We start from the raw sequence: 27,549 nt of genomic DNA, 5'->3' as shown, positions 1-27,549 counted from the left end.
CATACTATCAGCCTCTGAACCAGAGAGAGAGAGAGAGAGAGATCAGGGGATCAGGGGGGGGCTTCACTGTGTAAAAGTACACAGGCTTCCTTTTCTTTATCAGTCTGTGAACAGTTGGAACCAAGTCCTTTAGTCCAATGTTCAACCCTGTTGTGTGCTGGTGAGGCTGTTCTTTCTGCACCAAGCACCCAGGCTGCATGGATGCATGGATCTGATCTGATCTGATCTGATCTGATCTGATCTGCAGGAGTCTGCTGAAACAAACACTGTTAGTTAGGGTTTAGGCTTTACAAAAACCCCACCATGTCTGGAAGCCCTCGGTTCGATCCCTTCCACAGACCCCGCTGTCTGGCGGCTGCAGCCCCGGCAGGGAAAGCCAAACTCACTCACCCTGGAAAAGCTATCATGGCAGGTAAGAACAGTTTGCTACAAAGTCGCTGTGTTGTAACAACAATGTAAGTAACATTGTTGTTACAAAGTAGCGGAGTGAAGTCTTGCCAACAGTTTGAACTCTTCCAAGCTAGAATGAGATCTAAATGTCTGATCCTTTGTCCTACTATTATAAGTGTCCTGTACTGAACATATAGCACATCTTTAAGCATATATTTGGCTACTTTCGTGCATTTCAGAGTAGTGTACTGATCTAGCCGTGGTTCACGTGACGCTCGTCTGTCACAAGCGTCATGGCGCTACTTGTTCTTGTCTTTTGAAGATTTTACATTTACAACCCGTACATCTACATAAACGTTCATATTTCAAATATAAAGTGCTGACCCCAAAGCCACGGATGTTACAAGTTAAAGCGCCTGGGTCTAAGTACCCGTATCTTCTGTATTGTTCAATAAAAAGCATTTTTATCCGATTGCCGGACATTTTCAATTTGTTTTATAATGTATCAGGGTGCAATACACCTCCCAACCAATAGGGTCGCGTAGTTGAAAGCATATGAATTTTTGTTTGAGAAAATGGACGGCAATTGGATTAAAAAGCTTTTTATTGAACAATACGGATGATACATGTATTTATACCCGGGCGGTTTAACTTGTAACATCCGTAGCCATGAGGTCAGAACTTTATATTTGAAATCTGAACGTTTAAGTAGATGTGCGGGTTTTAAATGTAAAACTTTCAAAAAACAGGAACAAGTAGCGCCATGACTGTCATGGTATGACAGTCATGTTTCAGGGCTGATCGTAGTGTTAGCTCTTTAATGCTATCATTTGGTGCTGCTGCATGGTCGTTTGAAAGAAGATGCAGGAATTCATGCTGATCATTCTCAGTGGAGCTTTAACTTTTATTATAACTACATTAAACCCAGTGTAGTGTACATGTCTAATAACAAGACAGTTATAGCCTGTGTGTGTGTGTGTGTGTGTGTGTGTGTGTGTGTGTGTGTGTGTGTGTGTGTGTGTGTGTGCATGCCATGTTTGTGTCATCTTAGCAGGAACTAGTACCACTACTACTATACTCTATACAGAATAGAGCTACTATACAGGAAGTTAGACTTGTTCTGGGGCTGGGGGGGGGTCCATACTTTTAAGATGGAACTATCTTGTTATTAGTGGTGGAAGAAGAAGTGCTCACATTTTGTACTTAAGTAAAAGTACCAAATACCACTGTGTAGAAATACCCTGTTACAAATAAAAGTCTGGTATTCAAACTTTTTTTTTACTTGAGTAAAAGTACAACAGTATTTGCATTAAAATATACTTAAGTACTGAAAGTAAAAGTACTAATTTTGCAGATTGTCACATTTCACAAGTTTACACATGAAAATGTGACGCGTTGTGAGCTTGTAGATCGGCTATTTTCAAATGGCCAAAATGTATACAGGGCTGAAGTGGTTAATGTATGTTTTGTAATAATATCTAAATCTACAAAGTAGTAACTAAAGTTAGTTTCAAATAATTGTAGTGGAGTAAAGGTACAATATTTGCCTCTGAGATGTTAGTGGAGTAGAAGGAAAAGTACTGGAAATTGGAAATACTCCAGTAAGTTAAAAAAAATCCTCAAAAGTGTAATTAAGTACAGTACCTGAGTAAATGTACTTAGTTACTTTACACCACGGGATCATGGAACCTCTTGTTATTTCAGCCCAGCAGCAGCAGTTACTATGCTATACAGTCAGTTGGTACAGGATGTACCAGGGCTGTTTTCTGTGCATGTCTCTTTAAATGCATTACAACTGAACTTAGCTGAACTCTTCTTATAGCAGCACTATGTCACTTTCCTCTTCTACCCCGGGTTTGAACCCGGTTTCCTGCTCAAGTGCTGACTTTTATTATTATTTTCTCTTTTTTTTTTTTTTTACCATTGAGCTTATAGAGCCTGCCTGCTTGCTCAGGGGAGAAATTCAATCTTGACCTTCAGGTCAAAATACAGGTACAGCATGTGTCAGATCCTGTGTCTAGGTGAGACATGACCTTTGACACCATCTAAATGTCTCAATAGAAGAGCAGGGAGACTAAATACAACCACAACAATTATATATGTTATATTATATTGTACAAATAATACAAAATAATTCATAATTATTTCTTTACATACATTCTTTAACCATGCAGGTGCTGCTGGGATATATTGACCAGTTTTATCAATCTATGACAGGTGTTTGATGTGGGCAACAAAATCATGCACTTATCTTTCCTGAGTTGACTTTATAATCTGTTAACATGATCAAATGTAAAGGTATTTTGTAGGTGTTTTCTAATGACCCATGCAGATCCCCTAAAGCAGCACTAAGTAATTGTCTTTTAATTAATAAAATGTAATGTTTGTCCAATCTGTATGGTAGAGAATGTTAATGCAATATAACTTATATAATCTGTATGGTAGAGTATGTTAATACAATATAACTTATTTAATCTGTATGGTAGAGTATGTTAATACAATATAACTTATACAATCTGTATGGTAGAGAATGTTAATGCAATATAATTTATATAATCTGTATGGTAGAGTATGTTAATACAATATAACTTATTTAATCTGTATGGTAGAGTATGTTAATACAATATAACTTATACAATCTGTATGGTAGAGAATGTTAATGCAATATAATTTATACAATCTGTATGGTAGAGTATGTTAATACAATATAACTTATACAATCTGTATGGTAGAGAATGTTAACACAATATATATAACTTATATAATTGGGGTGGTTGTATTTGGTCTCCCTGCTCCTCTATTGAGACATTTAGATGGTGTCAAAGGTCATGTCTCACCTAGACACAGGATCTGACACAAGGTTTGACCTGATGGTCAAGATTACATTTATCCCCTGAGCAAGCAGGCCGGCTCTATTAGCTCAATGGTAAAAATGTCAGCACTTGAGGAGGAAACCGGATTAAAATCCGGGGGAGAAGAGGAAAGTTACATAGTGCAGCTTTAACAGTCAGAAAGAGGATTGGGGACTGCAGTACCTTTTTTTTTTATATCTCAGTTCTGTGAACCACGATGACCAAGCACATTGCTCTGTCGACCTCAGCACACACACACACACACACACACACACACACTCACACTCACACTCACACTCACACTCAGACACACGTGCATTACTTTGCAGATATCAATTATTATATTATAAAACACACATTAACCACTTTAGCCCTATTTTATACCGAGGCTATTCGAAAATAAATTACTTTTGGTACTTTAAGTATATTTTGATGCCAATACTTTTGTACTTTTACTCAAGTAACATTTTGAACACAGGCCTCTTACTTAATTGTAACAGAGTATTTCTCTGTACACACCATGACATACAGTATTTATAATATAATGTAATGTATACACACACAGTGTGTCCTCTCATACACATCAGTCATATATTAATTGAACTTAATAAAGTAGTTGCATCTCTTCTCTCCAGCTTAGGAAGGAAGGTACTAGATGAAGGCTTGGGATCATCATTGCAGGTGCTCTGTTTGTCAGGGTTTCTCTTGGCTTCATTTGGCTGTAAAGCATCTTCTAACCAGAGGAATGCCGAGGTTGTGTGTGTCAAAACTGACCATGATTGATTGATGATCTCTTGGCACCAGAAATGTTTTTGCTGTGACTTGGTGAAGACACTGTTTTGTGTGTGTGTGTGTGTGTGTGTGTGTGTGTGTGTGAGAGAAATATTAAAACCATGTTGTTTTTAAGAAAGAATCCTAAACCTTTGACATTTTGGACTCTTGGCCTGACCCTGCATGTTGTTGTGTGCAGCGATGTGTTGGATTGCACTGCATGACACACTGAAGCATGCACGTTTAAAAAAAAAAAAGTGTCATATTTGTCATTTTTAAATGACAATTTATGTTTTCCTAATATACACTAATTTAGGTGCAATCAGAAATAATAAGATTTAGCTCCTAATTTGGTATGAAAATACTTCTGCATTTGAATCTGAGTTTTTTCCAAACGTTGAAAAAAATATGTCCGTGCTTTTGTGATTTGTCCCTGTGTGGTTTAATAGTTAGCACATCTTAGTTGAAATATAACTACAGTATGTTATGTTACTAAGGCAGTGTTTTGAAAGCTACACAGTAACAGTACAGTAGCCCCCCCCCACACCCACCCCCAGGGGGGAGTGTCATCATGTGGGGCAGAATCACTCGCTCTGCAGCTCAGCCAATGAGCTGCTGCCGTTCTGTTTGCAGTTGAACGCCAGATGTGACAACCCACTGGCTCTTAAGGTGGAACCGCACCGTTCTGCAAGGATGCGTCGGACATTCTGTTCTCTTATCATTTATACAGTCTCTCCATTCATGTTTAACATTTTAAATGAAACATGGAGTTTTCAAAACAAAACAAAAAGGATATTGATTGATTAGTTATAAATGTAAAAAAGAAAAAAACAACATTTAGTTTACTTTACTTTACTCTTCTGAACTTTGATTATCATTAGAAAATATAATTTAGTGTGCAACTTGGCCTGATGTGTGGTTGTTGTTGACTTGTTGACAACGCTGCATGCCTCAAATACCATAGCTGTGGTAATACAGGGGTTTGCAAACCTTTTGTGCCCACGACATGTCTACACACAAAAGGTCAATCTCAAGGCACACCTGTACTCACACATCTGTGGAAAAATAGCCTCTAGGGGTCTGGGGACCCCCAGGGGTCCTCGAGTGGGTTCCAGCGGGTCCCCAGCAAAACAAGGAACAGTTTAAAACACACTTAAAGGACGACTTCAACCATTTTCAACCTATCTTCCTATACTTGGTCCTGACTAATGCTCATTATAAAATGGTACAATTTCTTCCCTACTCTGTCTGTGTCTCAAAGGAGGGCTGTGGAAACTTCAGAAACCCTCCTACCAGTGACATCATTAGGCGAAAAACAATGGCTTGTATTATAGCATGATAACTTTCTACGAATAGAAAGCCTGAAGTTTCTATTAGCTCGATGATGTCACTGGTAGGCGGGTTCGTGAACAGCCCACAGCCCTCCAACATTACGTGAAAGCAGCAGCAAAACCCCCTTTAAACCACATGGGCCTGTTATACCAGGAGGACGATCTTTGCAAAAAAGATAATGTTATATTACTCCTACAGATTGTTTCCAAACATCACGCACATCTCTGTAGTCATTAAACCAAAAGGGGCATTCAGATTTTTCATATTCCATCCTGATTGGCTAAGATGGGCTTACAAAGTTTGCAGGAGTGCTCTATTTTGAACAAAATGCCTCAAATCATGAACACAGTGTGCAATCGCCGTGAAACTTTTCACGCACATTGCCACTAGGTCGAGGAAGAAATGCCACCCTTTTCACATCCTGATGGGCGAATTTCGAACATTGCTGGCCCACAATAACCTACCTGACCTGGTGGTGGGAGACCTGTGCTCCGAGGAGCACTTTTTCTGGTTTTATTTCAATCCTGAAAAGTAACAGTTTGGTTCATATGAGGTTTAGCCCCGACAGAGACAATATGCTTGTATTGTGTCCTGCTGGGTCTGTGATGGTGATTGGTGTGATCATGTGTTCCAGGTGGGCTTGCAGGAGGCATAGAGATCTGCATCACCTTCCCCACTGAGTACGTGAAAACACAGCTGCAGCTGGATGAGAAGGCCAACCCTCCCAAGTTCAAAGGCGTTGGTGAGTCTTTTGTCAACATCTGTTCTTCTGTTAGCAATGACTTATTATTCTGACATGTTTTTCCTTACAATATTGTACGATTTGGCTGATTGATTGAATACTTTATTGGTCAGAAATGTAAACAAGACTATATCTATACTACAATTGGCATCCTGCGCATGCGCCGCTGACAATTTGGATATGGTCGTGCGTCTGCCTGTGGCTGTGGTAGTGTGTCTGCTCGCGCACGCACGAGCAACCCCCGCGCACGAGCAACCCCCGCGCACGAGCCTCGCACGAGCAACCCCCGCGCACGAGCAACCCCAGCGCACGAGCCTCGCACGAGCAACCCCAGCGCACGAGCCTCGCACGAGCAACCCCAGCGCACGAGCCTAGCCGCACGGGCGCCTCTGTGTCGGCTGCGCGCCCTCACACACACAGCATTAGCTGCTAACGTGGCCTGCACGTTAGCAGGCCTGGTTGTTAATGCTTCTTCTTCTAGTGTATGTACAAAAGAGATGGGAATTTACATGTACCTCCCCTTGTAGTCCCCCCTCCTGATAGATCCTATCAGTATGTTGTTATATCAGTGGTGCTCCAACTTTTCCATGTCAAGGACCTGCAAAATGATATATAATGTATATATGGCCACGGACCGCCATCTCAAAATATGTTGTTCCAGGGACCCCCAGAGGTACAGATCGAAGTAAAAAATGTTCGCTTAAAAATATATGTATACATATATATATATATATTCAAAGATTTGCACAATTTGTCCACAATCTTTAAAAAAAATAGCAGATCTACAAGCTCATAGCGCGGCACTCGGTGCCGCACTATGAGCTTGTAGATCTGCTATTTTTGAAAAACCAAATCAATCTTAAAATGACACAGATGCGTTCCCAGTCTTAATGGATTAATTGAGTTGGCCATGATGACTATATGATGGACTTGACAGGTTTTTCTTGATACTTGTCATCAACATTGTTTAAATCAGTTTTCTCCTGATTCTCCCCTATAGTCCCCATCTGATAAGGATATCGTTGCTGTCAGGCAGAAACCTCTTAACTACATATTTTAACTTTTTGTGTTTTTTCGTAAATGAACGCCCTGCTTGATCATACTACACACAAAAGCATCAGATCTACAAGCTCGAAACGCGGCGCAAAGCGACGCGTTTCGATTTCTACTCGTTTCGATTTCTACTCGTTTCGATTTCTACTCGTTTCGATTTCTACTCGTTTCGATTTCTACTCGTTTATTAGCATAGTATTGTACATGGCACCATGGCTTGTTTCCATTGGGGTCCTTTAAATAAACGAGTAGAATAAAAATATATATTATATTATTAAATATAGGTGTTTTAAAAGGCGATCAGAAAGGGGGGAAATAATAACTGTTAAAAGCAGCAGCAAACAGAATGGTGTTTTAAAAGGCCATCTAAAAGGCACTTCGGATAGAGTGCGGTGTGATTCAAAAGCACGCCGCAACAGAGACCATATAGACCTACATATGTGTGAATCACTAATGCATAATGATCCATTGTGTAGGTGAGCTTGTAGATCCATTGTGTAGGTGAGCTTATAGATCCATTGTGTAGGTGAGCTTGTAGATCCATTGTGTAGGTGATAGGGGTGTGCCGATACACTAATTTCACCAAACGATACGATACGATATTTGGCTCACAACTTCGATACGATACGATACGCACTTTTTTTATTATGAAAAATATATGGGGGAAAAAAAAAGCAAATGCAAACAAATAATTCTGTTTTTGCATTATTCAGATATGCGAACTTGTAGCTTTTCAGCTACAATAGCCGTTTTGAATCCAAATAGGGCAATAGTGTGACACCTGACCCGAAAAAAAAAAACATGTTGTCACCCTTTTCACCCCGGGGCTGTTTGCATGCCTGATTATTATTATTGTAAAAAAAAAAATTGAAAACGATATTTTCTTTTTCAAAACGATACATATCGTCACGAAAACGTATCGCGATATATCGCGGGACGATATATCGGCACACCCCTAGTAGGTGAGCTTATAGATCCATTGTGTAGGTGAGCTTGTAGATCCATTGTGTAGGTGAGCTTGTAGATCCATTCATGTAGGTGAGCTTGTAGATCCATTGTGTAGGTGAGCTTGTAGATCCATTGTGTAGGTGAGCTTGTAGATCCATTGTGTAGGTGCATTGACCCACTTTCTAACTGTTAGCAGAGAGTTGCTGGACTTTGGTCTGTCTGTCTGTCTGTCTGTCTGTCTGTCTGTCTGTCTGTCTGTCTGTCTGTCTGTCTGTCTGTCTGTCTGTCTGTCTGCCGCTTGTCTGCTTTCATCTCAGAGCACAGTTTATGTAACTACATTTCACATCAAAGTAATTGTAACAGAATGTTTTTTCTTCACAGACCATTTCTATGAAGACACCAGAACAACATACTTAAAGTCCTAAGAAATTGCGGAAATATGTTTAATTGGCATCAATCCAAGTCCATGCACCAATTACTGTCAAAAAGCCACATAGAGATGCACATGCAAAAAAAAACATGGCCTCCCTTGCACTTCACTCGGGGTATTTTATCTTAATTCCTCACCTCAAAATGTTTTTGGAAGTCAATTGAAATCCCAGGAATGGAAATTGGACTGGTAATTTTACATGGCTTTCTGACAATAATGGGAGGACATCTCGGATTGGTGGCAATTAAACATATTTACGCAACTAGGATTTCTTAGGACTTTTAGTATGTTGTTCTGGTGACTTCATAGAAATGGTCTCTGAAGAAAAAAAGTCAATTACTTTGATTTGGTCCAAAATAAGCTAGTTTGCCTGGACTACTGAGCCAGATAAAAAAAAAACGCCTTCTAAAGTTCTAAAGTTTTCTGATTTTTTTATTTTAAAAGAAAAGGGCACAGATGCTTACCCGTACTGAAGGGTATTACAACGTATAGGCTTTCCAGGTTATTGGGGCACAGACTATAAAACATCTCTAGATATTTCCTTCATAACCCTGTTGTATCATATATGCTTCAGGTCACTTTTAAGACAATAGACTCGTGAATTATATACTGTAACAGTTAACCTGGTTAATAGTTCAGGTTCAAGGTTAACATGCTTTTAACATGTGATGACTGCTAAATGTACAACACTAATAAGGTGCTGCAATAAATGGTGTGATCATAAAATTATAAAAGGGCCGAGATAAGGAGCAAGCAGACACTTTTGCTCTTTTAGTTTGACTCTTTATTGTTTTATTTGAGCATTTATTACATCCTGCTTTCTCACCTGCTCTGACCTTTACCCTCCTGTCTTACTTATTACCAGTGGTGGAAAAAGTACTCAATTGTTTTACTTAAGTAAAAGTATCAATACTGCAATGTAGAAGTACTCCGTTACAAGTAAAAGTCCGGAATTCAAAATGCACTTAAAGTACCAAAGTAGAAAGTACTACTGATTATGCAGAATGTCCCATTTCACAAGTTTTCGTATAAATGTATAAAATGGCAAAAAATCTGAAAATAGCCAATCTACAAGCTCACAATGCGTCGCAATCGCGACGCATTGTGAGCTTGTAGATCTGCTATTTTCAAACGGCCGAAATGTATATAGGGCTGAAGTGGTTAATGCATGTTTCGTAACAATAATCAAAATCTACAAAGTAACTCAAGTTTTCAAACAATTGTACTGGAGTAAAAAGTACAATATTTGCATCTAAAACCAGTAACTACCTCAAAATTGTACTTAAAGGGATACTTCACTTTCACATAAAATAAACATTAAAAATAAATATTAAAAAAAAATGAAAGAAGTTATGGCAAAATCACGGCCCCCTCACACATTAGTAGGACACTCTAATGCGTGAGGGGGCCGTGATTTTTCCATTACTTTTTTCATTTATTTTTAACACATTGACTGCCAGAGTTTATTCATAATGTACTCACCCCTGTGCCAGCAATTTGCGTGTTTTTTAATTTTTTTGTTTTGTAATTTTTCATTCAAATACATTCTCTGATTGTGTTGTCAAGCACCTACGATTGTTCCACCAGTAGAGAGCAGCACATCCAAACATTGATCACCTCGCTCGCCCCCTCCCAAACAGGCCCACGTCATATCCGGTCATTCAAAGTGTTGGTGACAGGTATAGGCAGCTATAATGAGTTGTTATGGTTTTTAATTGATTCATTGATCATGTCATTCACAAAGAGGTCACGTGGTGTTGGTGCTACGTCAGTCAGGCAGTGGTAGTAAAGTCAGCTGTTCACCTGCGGGTTCTCATGAATGAAATGGAGAGGGGGTGAACGGGGGAAGTCAAACTTTGCTAACCGCACGGTATAGAGCAACACTATACTATGATTCACTTTGTCATGATGTCGCTAAAATGAAATGATTTTAAACTTTAATAAAATGAACAAACGCAGTACCCTGGAACAGTGATTTTAATGACAAACAGCGCGTCTGGCAGGTAAACTTTCCCCCCGATTTAGCCTCTCGGTGACTAAATAAGATGTTTGGTAGTCGCCATACATTTGTTAGCAAAAAGTGACACAAAGGAGACGGATTGGAGCCACGGAAGGACCCGAAAAGTCACACGTTGGACGCGGAGCAAGCGAGCAACGCTTGGCATGCAAACAAACAATGGAATGACCCGCACGCACGCACGCACGGAGCCACACACGCACACACACGGAACGGAACGGAGCGTATCGCGGAGGACGAGCGGTAACGTAACCCGACCCGTTTTCGTTCTGCTGTTGACCCATGTTGGTTCGTTTGGAACAGTTTGAGATGGTTCTGCTGCTGAGTGGAAACTGTCATTGTGTTGAATACACTGTGTGTGCGCGGCCCGCCGGGCCAAGCTTGTATTGTGTGTGTGTGACAAACAATTGACGTGCACTGCTCTCTTTCCGATCGCTGTTTATGTGGCTGGCTATTGGATTCTCACTGACTGTTATCATTTCGTTGTACATTGAAAATGAGTGGAACAAAAGTTGCTTCACACGTTGGAAAACAGGACATGGAAAAAAGGAAAATAAATCTCACAGAAAAGGCACTGGCAAATAAAATCGAATCAATCCAAAAGGAACGCAAAAGGAAAGTGGAGGAAACAAAAGCTCTGATAACATCCATTAAAGAGCTCATGAAAGAGGAGAAAAATGTTTCACTGGTTAAAGCACAACTTGATGCCTTGATGAAAGTGTCTGAAAATGCCAATGCACTGCATGATTCTTTAATGACTATTATTCCACTTGATGAACAAGAAAAGCAAAATAACTGGTTCTCAAAGGTCAATAAATATAAAGATGGATGCATTGAAGATGTTAATGCCTGGTTCTCAGTAGCCAGAGGACCCCCAAGCCAACCTCAGCTAGAGGCTCATAACAGGCCTACTGAAAGGCCCCAGCAGCATGAGGCAGCTGAGGAGGAAAATGGAGAACATGGGGATGTGGAAAATTTGGAAAATGTGGAAGTGACTGTGCCTCAGTCACATCATGTTTATGATGCTCAGGAGGATGTTCAACCATATGACAGCATATCAAACCTTAGCAACAAGACTCATGTTTCAATGAGATCAAAGGTTTCCTCTACGGCATCTGCATGTGTTATAGCCGAGGCTGAAATGGCTGCTTTAATGGCTCGGCAAAAGTTGCTTGAACAAAAGCATGCTCTTGAAGGACAGGAAGCTAAAATAAAGCATGCTCTAGAAGAACAAGCCACTCGAATAAGAAAACAAAAGGAACAACTTCAGCTTGAAGCAGATATAGCCGCATCAGCGGCAAAGCTGAATGTTTTGAGGACCTCTGGGTCAGGGGTGCGGAGCGTTGCTTCTCGGAAATTGGATGGAATGGAATCCTACTTTGAAAAGGGCCTCAACATTAATGCAGAGACATTTGTACCACCTAAGGATGGAAGAGGACAACCTGCATACGTTGGAGGCACGAGGCCAAAGCAAAGGCAACCTGATGGAGCCAAACATCTCCAGAAGCCCTCAGCACTCACACAGACCCAGAGTACAGTATCAAATGCTATAGAGCACTCAGTGCTCACACAGAGACGGATCATGGTCACAAAGGCTACAGGGCCTCCACAATCTGTTTCTAGGAACACCAGCAGTGAACAGAACAACATGATGTCTATAATGCAAAAACAAAACGATATAACTTCAATGTTGGTGCATCAGCAATGCATTGCTTCACTACCCAAAAGAGACATCCAACTGTTTGACGGTGACTCATTGCAGTACCATGGTTTTATGCAGTCATTTGAACAGACCATAGAAGGGAGGACTGACAATGCTGTTGATCGCCTGCACTACCTGGAGCAATACACCAGGGGCCAGCCTAAACAGCTAGTCAGAAGTTGTCAACACATGACTGATGGCACTGGATATGCTACAGCAAAGGCTTTACTCCAGGAACACTTTGGAAATGAGCATGTCATAGCATCCGCTTACATGGATAAAATCTTCTCATGGCCAGTAATTAAGTCGGAGGATGGGAAAGCCCTACAAGCGTATAGCCTATTCTTACGCGGATGCTGCAATGCCATGAAAGACGTGTATAACCTATGTGACTTGAATACATCTGCAAACATGCTCTCTGTGATCAAGAAGTTGCCCTACAAGTTAAGAGACGCGTGGCGAACAGAAGCATGTAACATCCAGGAAAAGCACCACAAACGAGCTACATTTGCCGATATTGTGACTTTCATTGAGCGTCAAGTGAGAATTACTACAGACCCTGTATTCGGAGACATACAAGATGCTCCTTCCAAGGAAAGTGGCAGAGCTAGACCTGTGCCTCGTCTTCAGGCTAGAGGGAGTAGTTTTGCCACACTAACTACAGTTGAAAGAGACTCTCACTGGGAGAACCGAGAGGATGGATATGAGAAGACTTGCCTTTTCTGCAATAAGGGTAGACACACACTGGAGTCGTGTACTCTATTGGAGAGGAGAGCTCACAGTGAGAAGATGGAGTTCCTAAAGAAGAATGGAGTCTGCTTTGGATGCTTGTGCACTGGGCACATCAGCAGAGACTGCAGGGAACGTCTGTCTTGCAATACATGTGGCTCACGACACCCCACCTTGCTTCATATCCACTCTAGGGAGACTGGAGATGCAGAGAAAGGCAGGAGCAACTCAGACAGAGCAGTGGATAGAGCTCTAATTGAAGTTCACACCGGTGGTCTCACTGGGGCCGGTGACCGAGATTGCAAGCTTGCCATCGTACCTGTTAAAGTGAAGTCAAGTAAAGGTCAACGGTCAGTGGAAACCTACGCCTTTCTAGACCCAGGGAGTTCAGCATCCTTCTGCACAACGGGTCTGATGGATAAACTGGGACTCTCTGGTAGAAAAACGAAGATTCTTTTACGTACCATGGGCCAAGAAAAGGTGGTTGACAGTTGCATTGCATCCGATTTGGAAGTCGCTGGATTGGACAGTGACTGGTACTGTGAAGTGCCTAAAATCTTTGCACAACATCAAATGCCTGTCAATCGAAGTAACATCCCACGTCCGCAAGATCTGGAAAAATGGCCTCATTTGAAACACGTCTATCTGCCACAGATAGATGCAGACGTGGAGATGTTGATTGGCTTGAATGTCCCCAGAGCCTTAGAACCACTGGACGTCATCCGAAGTGTGGATGGAGGGCCATATGCAGTCAAGACGATGCTTGGATGGACTGTAAATGGGCCACTTGGAGGAGACTGCAGTGACGATCCTGTGGCTCAATCTACAGTTAACATTAACAGAATCTCTGCTGTCACTCTTGACGAGCTCTGGAACCAACAATTCAAGACAGACTTCCCTGAAAATAGCCAAGACGAACTGCAAGGGCTGTCAAGGGAGGATTGTAAGTTTCTGGAAATGGTTAATGAAACTGTGGAACTGATTGATGGCCATTATGTTGTTGGATTACCACTGAAGGACAAAACTATCATCATGCCCAACAATCGTAAAGTTGCAGGGCAACGCACCCTCAACCTGAAGAGGAGGTTTAGCAGGGATGTGCCATTCCATAAGGACTACACTGCATTTATGGACAACTTGATTTCCAGTGGATACGCTGAGAGAGTGCCAGCTACAGGTCTTGAGCGAAGTGACGGCAAGGTTTGGTATATCCCTCATCACGGGGTATACCATCCCAAGAAAGGAAAGATCCGTGTCGTCTTTGATTGTGCAACATCATTTCAGGGTGCATCGCTCAATGCACATCTCTTGCAAGGACCTGACCTGACAAGCGGGTTGGTTGGAGTCTTGACCAGGTTTAGGATGGAGCCCATTGTTCTGATGTCTGACATTGAGGCCATGTTCCATCAAGTTCGAGTGCCAGAGGCAGATGCGGACTTGCTCAGATTTCTCTGGTGGCCCAATGGGGACTTCAGTCAACAAATGGTGGAATACAGGATGGTGGTCCATTTGTTTGGTGCAACATCATCACCAAGCTGCGCTAATTTTGCTCTCCGGAAGTGTGCCGAAGATAACAAACAGCTCTTCAACCAGCTTGTGTTTGAGACCATCATGCACAGTTTCTATGTTGACGACTGCCTTGCTTCCATAGCCTCAGAGGATGAAGCCATATCTCTCTATCAGGATTTGGTAAACCTCTGCGCCAAGGGAGGCTTCCATTTAACAAAATGGCTGAGTAACAGTCGTCGTGTGCTGGCAGCAATACCGGAGGAGGAAAGAGCAAAGGAGGTTAAAGACCTGGATTTGGACCACGACATCCTACCAGTTGAGAGGGCACTGGGAGTGCGTTGGTGTGTCCAGTCTGACACCTTTGAGTTCAGTATCACCTTTCAGGACAGACCACTGACACGTAGAGGAATCCTTTCTACTGTCAGCTCTTTCTATGACCCTCTTGGAATTCTGTCCCCTGTGGTTTTCACAGCCAAGAGGATTATTCAAGACCTATGCCGGAAGGGGCTAGGATGGGACGATGTCATACCAACATCTGTGGCACAGGAGTGGGTCGACTGGCTCAAAGAGTTACATCTGTTGGAGGGCTTTAGCGTCAGACGATGTTTAAAAACGCCCAACTTTGGAAAAGCAACCAGCGCCCAATTGCATCACTTCGCTGACGCAAGTGAGGAGGGATACGGTACGGTCACTTACCTGCTGTTGCGCAATGACCGATCTCAGACCCACATTGCCTTCGTAATGGGAAAATCCAGGGTGACACCTTTAAAGCCTGTGACTATCCCACGTATGGAGTTGACTGCGGCTGTTGTGGCAGCTCGCATGGACAAGCTATGGAGGAAGGAGATAAGACTGCAGCTGCAAGACAGTGTATTCTGGTCAGACAGTACCTCAGTGCTGAAATACATCAAGAACGAATCATCAAGATTTCGCATATTTGTAGCGAATAGAGTCACAGAGATCCTCAAAATGTCCGATGCATCACAGTGGAGGTATGTGAATACAGCGCACAACCCTGCAGACCTTGCCTCTAGAGGCATGAGAGCAGAGCTGTTCCTTGAGGACAAGACATGGATATCTGGACCTCCATTTCTCATGCAACCGGAGGAAAATTGGCCTAGTAACCCAGACAACTTGGGAGAACTTCCACCCGAAGATCCAGAGGTTAAGGTGTCAGCTGCCATTGTCTCTGTGGAGCAAGAGGAGGATGATGCTGTGATGGGGTTGATTAACCGCAGCTCGTCTTGGAGGCGTCTCACAAGAGTGATGGCATGGATCCTGAGGCTCAGAACATTACTTTGGAACAACAGGAAGAGGAGAGAAGTCACTGGATGTGCTTCTCAGCCAGCATTAAATGCAACCCAACACGAAGATGTTCTTAACACGGAGACTTGTCTCTCATTGGAAGAGATCAAAGAAGCTGAACTGGAGATAATCAAGTTCTGTCAAATGAGAAGGTTCTCTGAAGAGTTCTCTTGCCTCCAAAGGGGAGTTTGTGTGAAAGGGAACAGTCACATTTACAGACTCAGTCCGATACTGGAAGATGGTGTGTTGAGAGTCGGAGGCCGACTTAGTAAGGCCGCCATGCCCGAAGAGTCTAAACATCCAGCCATAATAGCTAAAGATCTCCACATCACAGACCTCATCCTACGCCAGATACATCAAGAGGTTGGCCATGGCGGTAGGAACCATATGTTATCGAGGCTTCGCCAGCGCTATTGGATTCCTGCTGCAGGTGTTGCCATAAGAAAGATCATTTCCAGATGTGTCATCTGTCGTCGGCTGCACGGAGCTGCAGGTCAACAACAAATGGCAGACCTGCCTAGTGACAGAGTTTCAACAGGAGAACCTCCGTTCACGTATGTCGGAGTTGACTACTTTGGACCATTTGACATCAAGCGTGGTAGGAGTCTTGTGAAAAGATATGGAGTAATCTTCACATGTTTGACAATAAGAGCTGTACACATTGAAGTTGCCTCATCTTTGGACACAGATTCATTCATCAATGCCTTGCGACGTTTCATTGCGAGAAGAGGACAGATCAAAGAGTTACGCTCTGACAATGGCACTAATTTCATCGGCGCAGAGCGTGAGCTGAAACGAGCCATGGAAGGATGGAACCTGGAGCAGATCAATGATGTGCTCGCTTTGAAAGGAATAAAGTGGACGTTTAACCCTCCTACCGGATCACATCACGGCGGAGCATGGGAGAGGTTAATTCGTTCCATCAGGAAGATTCTCAATTCCACTCTGAGGACACAAAGTCTGGATGAGGAGGGACTCCATACAGTACTCTGCGAAGTGGAGTCAATTCTCAACAGTAGACCTCTCACTAAGGAATCCACAGATCCGAATGACTTGGAAGCTTTAACACCCAATCATCTTCTGCTTCTTAAAGTCAAGCCCAGCTTACCACCTGGTCTGTTTCATAAGGAGGACAGCTATGCACGCAGGAGATGGAAGCAGGTGCAATACATTTCGGATCTGTTCTGGAAAAGGTGGATTAAGGAGTATCTGCCACAATTACAGGAACGACAGAAATGGACAAAGATCAAGCGGAACTTTATCCCCGGTGACATAGTGCTCATAATGGACGATTCCGCACCTCGGAATTCCTGGATCATTGGGAGGATTACGGAGACAATGCCAGACAAGAATGGACTTGTGCGACAGGTTCGGATTAAGACCCGGACCAGCATTCTCTGCAGACCTGTGACAAAGATCTGCCTTCTTCAGGAGTCGACGGAGTCGTGAAGGCTTCGCTTCTTTTCCATATGGATTTGGATTACTTAGACATTTGCCTGACATTGGAGTACTTTGACCTTTTTCGTGACTTTGGATTAACTTGATTTTTGGGGGGGGTTCGATTCAAGAAAAGTTGATCAAGACCTGCAATGGACTAACGAACTATGAACTGCTTGCGCACAAAAAAATCGCTAAAAAGAAAATTGTAATGTTTTGGTAATTATTACTGTGTAATGATATGTAATAATTAGGGGCCGGAATGTTGGTGACAGGTATAGGCAGCTATAATGAGTTGTTATGGTTTTTAATTGATTCATTGATCATGTCATTCACAAAGAGGTCACGTGGTGTTGGTGCTACGTCAGTCAGGCAGTGGTAGTAAAGTCAGCTGTTCACCTGCGGGTTCTCATGAATGAAATGGAGAGGGGGTGAACGGGGGAAGTCAAACTTTGCTAACCGCACGGTATAGAGCAACACTATACTATGATTCACTTTGTCATGATGTCGCTAAAATGAAATGATTTTAAACTTTAATAAAATGAACAAACGCAGTACCCTGGAACAGTGATTTTAATGACAAACAGCGCGTCTGGCAGGTAAACTTTCCCCCCGATTTAGCCTCTCGGTGACTAAATAAGATGTTTGGTAGTCGCCATACACAAAGGATGTGACGTTTTCGACAATTCCCGGCCCGCTGATCGGCCTGAAAACGATGTGATACACTACGACGATGACTGTTAGTCACCCGGACCAAAGAAAATAGAAGTTGAGCTGTCCGTTTGTCTTTTATACCGTGTGAAAAACCATGTTTTTCCTTATTCTGGCCGAAAATCACCGGAGAAAAACAACGTGACCCGGAAATGAATAATTTTTTTTTACATCCGGCTCCGGGTGAGTGTGACGTAAGTGGAAAACGAAAGTGTTGATGAGAAATAAACACAGCCGTGCGATCACAGATTAAACAATGAAAATTCAAAAGAACGCATCGATGCGATCTTGGCACTGTGTGTTAATATATTTTTTAAATGTTTATTTTATGTGAAAGTGAAGTATCCCTTTAAGTACAGTATCAATCAATCAAAACCTGTGTCCTGCTGTCTCACTTCCAGGTGACTGTGTGAAGCAGACAGTGAGGAGTCATGGTGTGTTGGGTCTGTACAGAGGCCTGAGCTCACTGGTGTATGGATCCATACCAAAGGCAGCTGTCAGGTACACACACACGCGCACACACACACACGCGCACACACACACACACACACACACGCTCGCACGCGCACACACACACGCACAATGCACACACTTACACATACCTATTACCATACTCATGGATTCAAGTTCTCAGTCATCATCATCACTGATTCCAGTCATTAGATTCCATAAAAGTCAGCATGTCTGCTATCATTCATACCTGTCAACCTCAGACCGTCAGATAAAAGAAGACATACTGACCACACCCCCAAGTAGGGGGGCTTTGGGTTTCCCCCCCCCCCCCAGAATTATTTTAATAGAGTAGATATCATTTCCAGTTTGATACTTTTATCGGGCTTTACTTATAGGATCCATTAAAAAGCTAAACGTAGGCCTATAGAAATTCATATGATTGATTTGATTTGATCACTTAGATACATGGAGTGTATGTGTACACTGTATGTGGGACTGGAGTTTATCCAGACATAAAGCGACAGTAAAAGAGTAACATTCCCATTCTCTCAGAAAGAGAGTTTTTTGGGAGAGAGAGAGACCTTCCGAAACAATGAAATACTGGCAGCCATGGTGATTTGCATATCAAAAACCCAAGGAACTACGCAAATGAACATGAATGGCCGTGGCTGCATATCAGTGAGGGGAGGTCTTATATAGTTATATGGGCCTTTGACACATGGGTTGCCACGCAAAAAGGGTGAAATCCCCCAAAACAGTAGAAATAAAGGAGAAATGGAGGAAAAGGACTAGGGAAGGAGAAATGGAGGAAAAGGACTAGGGAAGGAGAAATGGTCAGATAAAAGTCTCCTGCAGAATCCAGGAGGGTTGGCAGGTATATGCTTCTATGGGAGCATGTTGTGCACCGAAAAGAGCTGATCTGTACAAGTAGATCAGCTATTTTCGGGTCATTCGTTATTTTAAGATCAAAGAGTATTTGAAGTGGTCACACTATAGCAATAGAATACATGTTCAGAAGCATGTTCCATACATATGAACGGTGTCGGATATTTCATAAAAGCTTAAAGCCTCAATCTGTGATTTATTCAACTGGTCGGCTGTGTGTAGAACAGCAGCAACATAGGTTTATAGAATGTAATACCTTAAACATCCTCATCTTACATACATTCATTTTCTTTGGAAACAGAGAACTAGTCACAAATCACAGATTTGGGACAAAGTGGTTCAGTCAAGACATTTTATTTTGACTTTATTCCATAATGCATACAGTACTATATACTGTTGGCTCTGTTTTGTCATTCCATGATTCCAGGTTCGGAGTGTTTGAGTTCCTCAGTAACAAGATGCGTGATGAGTCTGGTAAACTGGACAGCACCCGGGGGATGCTCTGTGGTCTGGGGGCCGGCGTGGCCGAGGCTGTGGTGGTGGTCTGTCCCATGGAGACGGTCAAGGTCAGCCCCGGGCTCACAGCCCTTTACACCCTGCATCAGGGGTCAGCACCACGCTGGCTTGTGGTGGACATTTTTGTTAAAATTATATTTTTGCCACAGACATACAAATGATCGGACAATAATATTACCAGAAACACAAGGTCCTTACACACCGGCGAATATGCGAATATACGCAAAATTCGGACTCGTTCCGAATAATTAAAAGACGCTTTTTCGCTTCGCGAAACTGATGTGGACGCTTGCATTGACTTTATAAGGTTTAAAAAAAAAACATATTTATTCGCATGAAGAATTCGCCCCGGTGTGTAAGGACCTTAAGAGTGTACCAATGGAACCAAATGGACCCTTTGGGGTCCTTGAAAAGTCAGTACCAGTGGACTCCTAATGTGGCATAGTGCCATAGTGTCATACATATTCTGAAGAAAACCTGGAGACTGACATTCAGTAACTGGGTCTTATGATCAAAATAAGAACATTATAATGTTACGTAAAAATGCCTTCTACATCCTAACAGTTTTCTGAAAAACGTATGTTGCTATATTATATTATATGCTATATGCTATATATATAATATATTGTATGTTATATATGTTTTATTTTTAGGTGAAATTCATCCATGACCAGACCTCAGCAAACCCAAAGTACAGAGGCTTCTTCCATGGGGTGAGGGAGATCATTAGAACTCAGGGTAAGGAAGGACTCTTCACTTGTGTGTGTTGGCTGGTAACTAAGTACATTTACTCAAGCACTGTACTAATTTTGAGGTATTTTTTACTTTACTGGAGTATTTCCAATTTTCAATACTTTTACTTCTACTCCATTACATCTCAGAGGCAAATATTGTGCTTTAACTCCACTACAATTATTTGAAAACCTTAGCTACTAGTTACTTTGTAGATTTGGATTACAAAACACACATTAGCCACTTCAACCTCTCTATATACATTTGGGTTATTTGAAAATAGCCGATCTACAAGCTCACAATGCGTCGCGATGCGACGCATTGTGAGCTTGTAGATCTGCTATTTTCAAAGGATTTTTATACATCCTAATATACAATAGAGAGTCGCGCGCATGCGTGGCTGTTTGTGTGTCTGCCTCTCCAAGCTGTCTGTCTGTCTGGGTCTCCAACAAGCTAGGTCTCGCATCGCGTTCGCTTTGCATGTTGCAGTTAGGTTTCGCTTTCAATTTACGTGTCGACACAAACGCCCGTGTTGCAATGAATGCCATGAATTATAGGGGCTGCAACTAAAAGTTTGCTTTGAACGAGTATCTTTCTCTTCTTCCACGGTGGCTGAGGCATTTCTGCGTGCAGATAGGATACTGGCAGCAGTCCTACTGAAGCCTACGTGCTGTGTTGTTACCGTGTAGCCTATAGATGTATATGTCACAGGGAAATTGGCATTCCAGGGAAATTGACAGGGGAGCGCTTGTTTTATCGGGCGGTGCTGCGAGGCGGGGCTTTGATGCGAGCACGACGACCACAACAACAAAATAGCAACCAGGAAGCTACGTTAGGGGAACGCTGAAAATAAAATGGATAATATGAGAGAAATACTCAAGTAAAGTACGAATACTTCAAAATTGTACTAAAATCTACTTTGTTACTTTACACCACTAGCACAAGCCTCAGTGGCGCACTTCGATAATCATTGGACTCCCCACCCACTACCACTGGGAGCCGGGGTTTGACTCCTGCTTGGGACATTACTTTTTCAAACAACCGCGGACTACTTTTTTTCCGCTGATAAAGTATAGTTTTGGACCATGACGGAGGCGCCCCGACTCAGCAGACCTTGAGGCCGAGGAGTCGCGCCCGAGCGCCTCCAGGCGCGAGTGCCCGCGACGACCGGCCGATGGTCTGCTAGTCGACTTAAGCGCCGTCCGAGTTATGTACCGATAGGCACAGAATCGTAACTGATGTTGTGGGGACTGCATTTGCCCCAAGTGCCACTCACTGCACTAACATAGCCCGCCAGGCCCGCCCCTTGTGCTTCAACTGCATGGAATAAGGCTGTTCGCGCGTGTGTGTGTGTGTGTGCGTGTGTGTGTGTGTGTGTGTGTGTGTGTGTGCGTAATTCTTACGTAAAATAGAACATGTTACTATATCATAGCAATTATATTATCATAACAATAAGTAATGAGATACAATAGGGTAAAAGATATATCTTTTAGTTAAACAAAAAGTTCTTTGTTAAAAGGTGAATGTTAAAGAAATATTTATTCGCATTTTTTTTTCCTAAAAAACATATTTTGTCTTCCAATGTTGAAAAAAAATAAGATAAAAAAAAGAGAACAAAAAAAGATACATACATCTAAGGTTATTTATGTAGAAGAACAGACAATAATATTAATTGTCATAAATGTATTACTGTATTACAAAAATGTATATATACTATGACGCATCTGATATATAGCAATTATATTATCATAGCAATAACTAATGAGATAAAGTAGGGTAAAAGATATATCTTTTAGTTAAACAAAAAGTTTGTTAAAAGGTGAATGTTAAAGTAATTTATGTACCCTTGAGAAGAGGAACATAAAGAAATATTTATTGTCAAAAATATGTTCTAAAAATAATATTTTGTCTTGGGTTGCTTGATAGTGTAACATTAACTATTCCTGTCTTACAATCTTTTTGTGAATCAATTGCGGTGATGTTGGATATTTTTGTTCCTGCAGTTCTCGGGGTATGGCATCGAGTAATAAGTTGTTAGCCCAAGCCTGTGTAGGGAGTTTCCCTAGTTTAATGGAGCGATGACATGTGTGGCAGATCCAAGTGTTGTTTTGCTTGATTGCAGTTGGGTCTTTGTCCAGGAGACTTACAATATCTATCGTTGCTGTATACTTTGCAGGTTTTAACTCTGCCACTGATTCTCTGTAGAGCATTCGTTCACAGGAGAAACAGACATAATTGGGTCCACTTTCTGACATCTTCTTTAAGAATACGGCAGCAGCTTCATCAACTTCTAGTTCTTGTGATCTGTAGCGTCTCTTCTTACTGGTGTTATGTGCTTGTTGATGTTGTCTTTCATTACTTGAATACTGTGACCAGTGCCTTCTTTTCCTTTCGATGTTCCTTACAGACTCTTGTACTTTTTCTTCCAGAGATTGTAGCAATCTTTGCTGTGTCATGTTGTCAGCATTTGTGGCTCGTCTTCGTTTTCTGTCATTTAGGGATTCTTTGTCTCTGTTTAATTTGATTCTTTCTCTCTGTTTCTTAGCTTTGGCCTTCTGCGCCTTTGCTTCTTCATCAGGTTTCAGATGCTCATTTTCTTCTTCTTCAGTTTGCATAATGGGAGTTAGTTGCATTGTGTGATCTCAGCCTCTCCTGTCTAAGCTATTTATATATTTATATTACATATTGTGATGTCACGTGAAACTGACCAATGTTAGGTGTTCTCAGAGGGACACACACGCACGGACGGGTGATTTGTACTGGAAGGTACAATCAAGACTGATTGATCCTGTCTTACCTCACTTCAAAAAACATAAATGTTTTTTTGAAGTGACACACCTATTTATAGGATTTTATTTCGTCATAAGTCCCTCTAGCCAATCAAAGGCATTGGTGTCAACATATTGACACGTGTCACATGGAGCTTGACCAATGTTAGCTTGGCTAGGAGGGAGGTGAACACACAGCGGGACGAAGCGAAAACATACTCTCCGCCTCCGGCGGAGACAATGACTCACATGGTCTCGCATATTAGATGATTCAGATTAGATCTCCACATTGTTTAATTGCTGTTATAACGGATGCACGTTAAGGTGGTTTAGATTAGATCTCCACATTGTCTTAAGTGCTGTTTTAACTGATGGTCTCCTCAGTCAGGACTGAAGGGGACGTACCAGGGACTGATTATTATTATTATTATTATTATTCTAACAGGACTGAAGGGGACGTACCAGGGACTGATTATTATTATTATTATTATCATTATTATTCTAACAGGACTGAAGGGGACGTACCAGGGACTGATTATTATTATTATTATTATTATTCTAACAGGACTGAAGGGGACGTACCAGGGACTGATTATTATTATTATTATTATTATTATTATTATTCTAACAGGACTGAAGGGGACGTACCAGGGACTGACGGCCACAATCCTGAAGCAGGGCTCCAACCAGGCCATTCGCTTCTACGTCATGACTGGAATGAGGAACTGGTACAAAGGTGTGTGTGTGTGTGTGTGTGTGTGTGTGTGTGTGTGTGTGTGTGTGTGTGTGTGTGTGTGTGTGTGTGTGTGTGTGTGTGTGTGTGTGTGTGTGTGTGTGTGTGTGTGTGTGTGTGTGTGTGTGTGTGTGTGTGCGCACGCACACACACATATGTTTGTTTGTCATACCATAGTATCATGTTCAACACATTCATGTTCATCTCAATAACGTAGCTTTCTGTGTGTGAACTATCCAGGAGACGATCCTAACAAGGCAATGAATCCGTTGATAACTGGACTGTTTGGAGCCATCGCTGGAGCTGTCAGTGTGTTTGGAAACACTCCTGTAGATGTTTTAAAGACTAGGATGCAGGTATGACACTTCCTTCTATAGCCACAGCTGACACATAATATAAATCATAATAATCATTAAGCATGTAACGATTTATCTTAAATCGATTCAAACTGGTGACTATTTAAATTGATTTAATAAAAAAATGTATCGTGATGCGAAAAATAGCCAAAAAAAAGAAGAAAATACAGGATCTTTGTAAGAGAATTGATAAGAGAAAACACAACATAATATAAAATGAAAGGGAAGAAAATACTGGATTTGTGTAAAAAAAATTGTGAAAGATTGTATTGTGAACCTTGTATCGTGATTGGAATCATATCGTGAGTTGAGTGAGTCGTTACGTGCCTAATAATCATATATATTTGTGGGTGGTTTGTGTGTTGTCAAAATCAAACCTGACTCCTAAGACTTTTTGTCGCTCTAATTTTAAGCATCCGGCTTTAAAGCGTCTATACCAATGGCTTATTTTAGGGGGGTCACCAGATGATTAGCTTAATGTGCAATGTTGTTTTCTCACTCAACAGTAAACAAACCGACATACAGCAAAAGTGTATATATAATATATATATATATATACACAGGGTAATTTAATGACGGTTAAGATCTTTTTAATACCAAATTGTCAAATATTACGCAAGAAAGAGGCACACATTGTGAAAATACCCGATATACAAGCTCACAACGCCTCGTAGTGTGGGGCGTTGTGAGCTTGTAGATCGTATATTTGCGGGCAGGTAATCAATTGGCATAACGACGACTAAACAGTTGGGGAGAAAACCAGGTAAAAAAGCAAAACTAAAAACTACTATGTTACAAAAAAAAAAGTAAAACAAGTGTTTGTTATTCAACAGGGTCTGGAGGCTCACAAGTACAAAAGCACACTGGACTGTGCCACGCAGATCATGAAGCATGAAGGACCTGCAGCGTAAGTTCTTATGCCATATGCATCGGGTTTGGAGGGAGTAGATGTATTAGTAGTAGTAGTAGTAGTAGAAACATACTAGAAAAGTTTTGAGAAGTTTCGAGAGGCATTTCGGCCACGAGAAATACACAGAAAACAACACAATTTAAACCATTCAATCTGGGAACGCATCTCTGTCATTTCAGATTTCTTTGGATATTCAAAAATAGCAGATAATACAAGCTTGTAGATCTGCTATTTTTCAAAAATCGTGAATATTTGTGCAAATCTTTGAATATATATATTTTTAAAGCGAACATTTGTAAAATACTTTGTTCCAGGGACACCCATCAGCAAAGATTTGAGTTAAAAAGTTCGCTTCAAAAGATACATATTACATACATACATAAAACAATAACAAATGAAGCAAAAACAGCATAAATGTGGGTTGTGCAGGTGAGATTTAGAACATACAGAGGGGTTTATAAAGTTAATCTCACTTCATTTAACAACAAAAATACAATAGAAAATTTTAAAAGCAAAGATGAATTATTGGGTCCATTTGGTTACCAACTCTCCATCATTTAGCTGGGGACCACCTGGAACCCCTCTCAAGGACCACTGGTTGAGAACCACTGTTGCTCTAAGCTAATGACTCTCCTCCTCTTTTGTCCCATGCAGCTTCTACAAAGGCACCGTACCTCGACTGGGTCGTGTGTGTATGGACGTGGCCATCGTCTTCATTATTTATGAGGAAGTCGTGAAGATCCTCAACAAGGTCTGGAAGACAGACTGAAGTGGGACCCCACACCCCCCACAGTGATGAGTACACACTAGCAGGAAAAGCTAAAGGACAGGACCTCCAACAGCCAAAGTCCCAAACCTGTCTCAGCAACAACGCTACTCTTTAGGTTGTAATAATATCTACCTCCATAACAACTAACGTTTAAGTTGAGTCATTTGATGTAGAACTCCTTTTTTTTTTAAAGCCAGCCACTCTAATCCATATCTGTGGGATAGGCGAACACAGGAGATAATCGCAACGTTAATTGTTTACACCTGTAGCCTCTCATCTTCATTTCTAATAACAGGGACGTTCCTTTAGAGCTCAGGGAAGGAATGAAGGATTCGTTCTGGTCTAGACCTGTTTCACCAGAGCCAGCCTTCTACAGAACTTTGATCTTATGTTGTACATAGTTAATAATAATTATAATAAATTCATAATACAATAGTTCCAACTTAATGTGAGGTACAGTAGTTAATGTTCACTGATTATACTTGAAATGAGGGACGAGATGGTCAGCAGACTAATTATTTTAAGGACCAGTTTGTATATGCAAGTAGTGGATTAATAAAGAGATTATAGGCTATCGATGCTAATAGAAGTGTGATTGTTAGTTGATTTCTGTCGACGGATGCAATTAAAACCTATAAATGCCTTACTTACTTAATTTCACGTTCACGTTCATCAAGCATTTATGAAGATTGTATTTTGAATAGAGATGAAATATATATATATATTCAAATATCTGTCAAGCAAATCGACGGAATTGAGATTGTAGAGATGCTGTCAGGTGATTTATATTTAACAGTCGCAGAAATGTATTGAATCCTGATTTATACTCAGTTGTGCGACAGGTGTTGCTTACCGACAACAGCTCATCTACAAGCTCACAACCTCGTGAGCTTGTAGATCAGGCTTTAGTTGCCTTTTTAAGTTAGTCTCCTAGTACAAGTGCCTACTATGTATTTGTATGATTCATTTACAAAGACTTCTAGCAGTCAAATTCTTGTTGAATGTACACAATTCTAGAGCACCTTCAGATGTTTATTATTTTTTACTTATATAATTAACATTTTCATGGGATTTCTGCTTTGCGATGTTTCATTCCTTTTTATGTCTTAAAGAAATGACAAGAATGGTGCTTTTCTTCTTATAGCCATGGTAGAGGTGTTGGGGTTAAGGCCTTTATTGCAGATTTCCTTTTTTACTTTTAAGCAAAGTAATTCACCTAAACAAGAATGGCCTTCATTCCGTTACTTTTAATGATTGTTGACTACTTTTAATTGCCTTCTCGTTAAATCTTCCATTCCAGGATTGTGTTTAGTTAACCCATTAAGACCTGAGGTCGAGTCTTAAGAATGTTTTCTAAATCCAAACAGTTTTTTGGAGATATATATATTTTTTAATTAACCCAGAAGCAAAGATTTGAGTTACTAATGTTTTCTTTAAAAATATATATTCAAAGACTCGCTAAAAAAAAAAAAATCACGATTTTTCAAATATAGCAGATC

General features: G+C 41.3%; 1 protein-coding gene across 1 annotated transcript; it reads left to right on the top strand.

Moving 5' to 3' along the window:
- slc25a1b (slc25a1 solute carrier family 25 member 1b) lies at positions 1 to 27,517 on the top strand. The gene is made up of 9 exons (XM_080418987.1): positions 1 to 412; positions 5,980 to 6,087; positions 18,330 to 18,429; positions 19,694 to 19,832; positions 20,436 to 20,520; positions 23,914 to 24,018; positions 24,256 to 24,371; positions 25,205 to 25,278; positions 25,936 to 27,517. Exons 1-9 carry the CDS (start codon positions 304 to 306, stop codon positions 26,048 to 26,050), a joined length of 951 nt encoding a protein of 316 aa, XP_080275113.1. The 5' UTR covers positions 1 to 303; the 3' UTR covers positions 26,051 to 27,517.
- The last annotated feature ends 32 nt before the right edge of the window (positions 27,518 to 27,549 follow it).

Source organism: Gymnoscopelus braueri (genome assembly GCF_963280865.1).
Source record: "Gymnoscopelus braueri genome assembly, chromosome: 22".
Lineage (NCBI taxonomy): Eukaryota > Metazoa > Chordata > Actinopteri > Myctophiformes > Myctophidae > Gymnoscopelus > Gymnoscopelus braueri.
This window is presented reverse-complemented; position numbering and strand designations above follow the sequence as displayed.